At 48.0% G+C, this 5,897-nt stretch overlaps 1 protein-coding gene across 1 annotated transcript; it reads left to right on the top strand.

The window, feature by feature from the left end:
* The first annotated feature begins 2,391 nt into the window (after positions 1–2,391).
* LOC101160357 (endosialin-like) lies at positions 2,392–5,644 on the top strand. Its single transcript, XM_004080029.4, has one exon. The coding sequence runs from the start codon at positions 2,581–2,583 to the stop codon at positions 4,819–4,821; it is 2,241 nt and encodes a 746-aa protein (XP_004080077.1). The 5' UTR covers positions 2,392–2,580; the 3' UTR covers positions 4,822–5,644.
* The last annotated feature ends 253 nt before the right edge of the window (positions 5,645–5,897 follow it).

Raw genomic sequence — 5,897 nt, 5'->3', positions numbered from 1 at the left:
CACATCTCACCAGCCCCACAGAATTGCTGCAGTTATTTCTGCAGAAAGCATTCTTCATCATGTGTGTCTGGCCCGGTTCAGTCACCTTCACAGGCTGAGACGCAGTGGATGAGGCTCCTGTCTGAACAGATAACTCAATTTAGCCGTGAGGCTGTCATGCACTCCCACACGCATGTTGTTCACAGCTGTAGTCTTATGATAACCATCACACCTTGAGTTCATTGCGTCTGTGCCAGCTTGGCTGCACGGAGGGACTCGGGGCTTCTATTGTGCGTCCGTTGGAGGCTGGTCATCACCACCAAACACTTCTGAGAGGGAATCACTTCAGACTGTAAGTGACTGAGCTCTGGCTTCCTCTAAGGCAGGGGTCTGCGACCTGAGGGCCCCAAGCCATATGTGGCTCTTTTACCCCTCCATTGTGGTTCCCTGCTTAAATATAAAGAAAACGTTGTTTTTAAGTGTAAAATAAAAAATAACTAGGTAGAAAAGTAAAAAAAAAAGTAAACAAATGTACTAAATTAACTCTTATTTAATTTTGATTTGTTAGATTTCCAAATTTCTGTCAGAGATGCACCAACAACCATGAAATATTCTTTGCTCTGCTGCCATTACACTGCCCTCTATTACATTTGCTGCAATGGGATGATCCCTTTATTTTGAAAGGTAGTCAATAAACTTTCATATTTAGAAAAAAAAATCGATTTTCTTTTTATATTTACGTTTTTATTTAAAAAAACAATTGTTTTTTTTTTATCACAGTGGTAACAATATTATAAATACAAATCAGTGTCCTACCAGGTTGTGGTCAGAGAGAAAACGACTTGAAGGTGGCAGAGCCCTGGTTCAAACCGCTTCACAGTCACATTCCCATTCACACACACACACACATTCACACACACTGAGTGACAATCTGGGGTTCATTGTCCTGCCACAGACCATTTCGGCACATGAGCGGGCAAGCCGGGAACACGCGTTCAGCCCATGCTCTTCACACTCCTTGTAGCATTTTTTTAACGTAATGGTGGACAAGTATTAACAAATTGTGGATTAAAACTCCATTTCTGAGTATTTCTGAAATCAAATCGCGTTGGATCAGGAGCAGATGAACACAGGATGTTTGTAAAAACTTGGACTTATGATGCCGCTACTGCCGTGGGCGGACTACAGTCTTGCTTTTTCCGCTCCAATTCTAAATCCTCCACTTGCAGACAAACAGATCCATGTATGTTTTCACGTCCTCATCTGAGCTGCCATCTGGCTCTGTCCGCAGATGTTTTTTCTGCTATGCTAGCTTGGGCTTGTGAGGCGCTAGTGGGAGAGAATGTAAACAAAGGCATGCTGGAACATTAGCTAGGCTAACTTCTGCACCAACAGTCACCACAACCCAAAAGCGAAAGTGTAATGAGCTCCTGCCACTCTGCAGAAAATATGTTTTCAAAAACGACTCACGTTTTTTAATTTTTGCTAAAAGCCGCTTGTTTAAAAAAGACCACGGGAACGATTTCATAATAGAAATATAGTTGGATTGGGACTTTAACAGTGCACATCTCCTTTTTTACATTGACTCTCGCACTCTCCAGCTGTTGCAGGGAGGCCCACATGGCAGAGTACTCTGAAACCGGATAGATTTATTATGGCATCGCTGGACTTTGCTACTGAACTCTCATTCAAACCCCGCAGACAAACACTTAAACCCTTTTCCCTCCTGACTGCTGTGATTCAGAAAGCAGACACATCCATTTTTCTGACCTTACTTTGTTTTCACAATAAACCCACGGACTCCTCGCCGTCCACAGCGACCTTCGCGACTTGTCTTGCATCGGAACCTGAGTTATCGCTGAGAAGCAGAGTCTTAACTTACATGCAGGTTCCTTCATTCAGCCTTGGGATGCACTGTCAGCAATGGACAGTGGAGGTAAACAAAACAGAGTAAATCTGAAGAGTCAGGATGCAAGTTGGAGACTAAATAAATGGATTCTTGGGTAAATCTTGGACAACTTCCTTTTGGACCTCATCGCCACCAAAACAAGATAAAAGACAGGAGCGCTGCTGAAGCACGTTTCCAGCTAGAGCAACATCTGATGAATTTTTATTTTGACAGTTATAGTGTGTAGAATGAGCAGTTTCACGTGAGGGTGCGTGAGAAACAAACAGTCCCTGAGCTTATGAAAACCATATGACATGCTCTGAAAAAGAAAGCACCTCTCAGTTTGCTGCTCCTCCCCCCCAATCTGGCACACACACTCACAGCCCCCCCAACCAATACACACAAATTCTTCCTCCAAAAACATACAATTCTTTTTCTGAATTCCCTTCCTGTGTCCTTCTCTGCCCACCCTCCTCTTCGTCGGGGCTCCCAGGCTCCCACCCCCTCCCCTTCCCACATCGGTCCTCCCTCTCTGAAACTATGGGATGATTGCTTGGTCTCAGCTCTGGTGCAGATTAGACCCAGTGTTGTGGAGTTCAGATCACAGGCAGGCTAATGAAGGAAGAAAGGATAAAGTAGGGGAAGAAGAGCAGAGAAAGTGGCCGACATCGTGACGAGTGTGGAAACAGTTAGGAGGGCAGACAGAGGAGAAAATGGGCTCTCTGGTGGGCAGTTCTGCTGCTTTCCTCTCCCTGTGGACGGTTTTCTTTGAGGCTTCTTCTGTTCTGGGTCAGGACCTTCAGGAGAGGGACGCCATCTGCAACGCAGCCGGCTGCTATGTGGCCCACTTCCAGCGCAAAATCTTCCTGGACTCGTGGAGAACCTGCAAACAGATGGGTGGCAACCTGGCCACAATCAAGCGGAAGGAGGACGCGGCTGCCATCGCTTCACTCTTCTCCACTCTGGATTTGCGGCACTCGCGCTCCAGGGTCCGGGTGTGGATTGGTCTGCAGCGCCAACCGCGGCAGTGCACGCCCGCGCGTCCACTGAGGGGGTTCTCCTGGACCACCGGAGATCAAGACACCCAGTATACCAACTGGCAGAATGTCTACAGCGTGGCTTCGTGTATGGTTCCCCGTTGCGTGGCTTTGCGCTACGGGATTAACGAGCATGCAGATAACTTCAAATGGATAGACGGTTCCTGCTCCGTCCCTGTGGATGGGTTCCTGTGCCATTATTCCTACAGAGGAATGTGTCCTGCCTTGAGGAATGAGGGTGGGGGCAACCCCTTCTATGCAACACCATTCAACCTCATGAGCACGCTGCTAACTCATGTTCCGTTTGGATCTGTTGCTACGGTACCATGCCCCCCAGGTACCAGGGAGGGGCAACCGGTTTTGTGCACTCTGAGGGAGGATGGACATGTAGGATGGTCACGGGGCCCCCCCTTTTGCTCCGATCTGTTACCATCCAGCATGTGTGAGATAAACAACGGTGGGTGTGAGCAGCTCTGCAGATCATCAAATGGTCACTTCTTCTGCCAGTGTTTTGAAGGCTACGAGCTACGAGCGGACGGACTGACCTGTGAGCGGGTTAATATCTGTGACGTGGCCTCCTGTGAATATGAATGCCTGACTCTCATGGATAACTACCGCTGTGCCTGTCCGGATGGATACATGCTGAAGCGAGACCAACACAACTGTGAGGATGTAAACGAGTGCCTTCAGAGTCCCTGTCAGCAGATTTGTGAGAACACACTGGGATCATTTCTCTGTAGCTGCCGTAAGGGCTTTTATCAGCTTTACGACGGCGGCTGTGAGGACATAGATGAGTGTCTGGATGACCCATGTGATCATGTTTGTGAGAACACTCCTGGATCCTTTATCTGCCGCTGCCGCCCTGGCTTTGAAAAGGACCCGGACGACCGCAGCCTGTGCCACGATATCGACGAATGCCAAAGCCCGGACACCTGCGAGCACATGTGCGCCAATTCTGAAGGGAGCTACGAGTGCTACTGCAAGGAGGGCTATGAGCTCACGGCCGATCACTCGTCGTGTGTGCGCAAAGCCAGCGGTCAGCACCAGTCTGGCGCCACCACTCCGTATTACTGGGTCACCAATCACAGAGAGCCTGCATGGGATGTGCTGAACTATGACTGGAGTACAGAGCAGAGTCGCACTGGCTGGCCTGCAGAGGAGGAGAAAGAAAGCCTGGACTGGCTCACCGAGCCAACAAGCAAGGATGACTCTGATGTGACCTATGTAGACAGAACACAAAGGTATGAACTTTACTCTGATTTTGCCCAGAACACCGCAATGGAGCAAAGTGAGGAACCTAAAGAAGAAGTTGTATTTGTTGGAGACCCAACCCCCTCCTCCACTGTACAGTCACACACCAGTCCCAGCACCACATCAGACTGGTATTATGATGATGATGATGATAACAAAGAGGGCACTACCACGTCTCTTCCACCCTATTCCGCCTCCACAGTCTCTAAAGGACAGCTTTCTCCTTCTACGCTGAGCCCAGGAGATTCAAGCCACCGGAAGGAAATAGAAGAACTACGAGCAGAAAAGTCTGATTTCCCAGAGGAAGAATCAGAAGAGGAAAAAAAACAGGTGGGGGTTGCCCGCTCTCATGGTCCGGCTGCCATCAGTGAGTTCACTTCTTCCCCGCCCCTCCTGGGTAGAGATGGGGGGAGTGGAGACAGCCTGGATTCTGTCAAAGAGGACCAGGACTTGAGACAGGGCAGCACTTGGCTCCTGGTCGGCCTGCTTGTGCCCATCTGCATCTTCGTCGTGGTGATGGTGGCGCTCGCCATCATCTTTTGCACCCGCTGCACCTCTCAGCCGAAAAACGAGAAAAAAAGCAGCGACTGTTACCACTGGATCTCGGGCGCCCACGACAAACAGGGAGGCGCCGACCCGTCGGCGGGGGCCAAGGCGCAGGTTTAACCAAACACGGGATGAACTGACTGTCACAGAAACTCGAGCGAGAGCTGGTCATTAACCTGTGACAACTGCTGATCCTTTGACCCCGTGCTGTTGAGCATCAGCTGACAGACGGGGGGCCGTGGAGAACCCCTGACCTTCATGGGAGAAGGCCTTTTAAGTGATTAAAAACCCTGACCACACAGGGAAACTTCCGCTCACTTAGTGATTGCACTGCAGAATCTTAGGACTGTTTTTACATAAAATGTGTAATTAGCCTTTTTTTTTTTACATCTTCAAGTTTTTTGAGTTTGGTCCAGCAGATGACTGAGGGCTTTGGGTTGGATCAACCAAACACTTCTTTGTATATAATGTTCATTCTGTATATTAATGTATGTTTCAGGTCATGTGATTTTTTTTAAAGAATCCTTTTCTCTGCACCCCTCAAAGCGGGTGTCACGTAGGGGGCTTCAGCACATGGATTCCATCAGAGACCCGTGTCCGGTTTAAGGGTTTTTCCGCTATTCTTGACTTTTATTTGCAGCGGTGCAGGAGTCCTCTCCACACATGATTTACAGGATTTCTCCAAGCCTTTAAAGAAGAAGGCTGTCACTTCCCGCTGTCCGCACAGCAGTTTTACGGCTTGTTGGGCTCCAGATGTGCGTGGAGCTCCTCTTGTACAGCGCCGCCTGCTTTTTTAAAAACAGCAGGGCTCCACAACGCCGCAGCCCCGACCCAAATGTTCACGCTCGAGGCGCTAGGTGTTTCTCACAGTTCCAGCCACAACCGATGTGCCTGTATTGCTTTTGTAAAGCTTTGAATTAAAAATGTTTTTTGTGAAACTTGATTATTCTTTTCTCCTCACTACAACATTTTTTACAGTTTTTAACAAGAACCCTTGAGCTCACCTTTGATGTTGTTAGAGACGGCTTAACTTGCATCCCTTTGATACCGACTGAAACTAATTAACTTACACTAAAAAAAAAAAATAATTTCACTGAGATGGAATGACTCGTTTTTAGAAAAACCTCTCACATAAAGACATGTTTTATTTGTTTTACTTACAGGTTTATTCACTTATTACAGAATCTTTTCAACAA

The sequence above is a fragment of the Oryzias latipes genome, chromosome 18, assembly GCF_002234675.1.
Source record: "Oryzias latipes chromosome 18, ASM223467v1".
In the NCBI taxonomy this organism is placed as follows: Eukaryota; Metazoa; Chordata; class Actinopteri; order Beloniformes; family Adrianichthyidae; genus Oryzias; species Oryzias latipes.
This window is presented reverse-complemented; position numbering and strand designations above follow the sequence as displayed.

What these genes read in the sequence shown, in the direction of transcription:
- LOC101160357 (XM_004080029.4), top strand. Translation starts at nt 2,581, where the DNA reads ATGGGCTCTCTGGTGGGCAGTTCTGCTGCTTTCCTCTCCCTGTGGACG.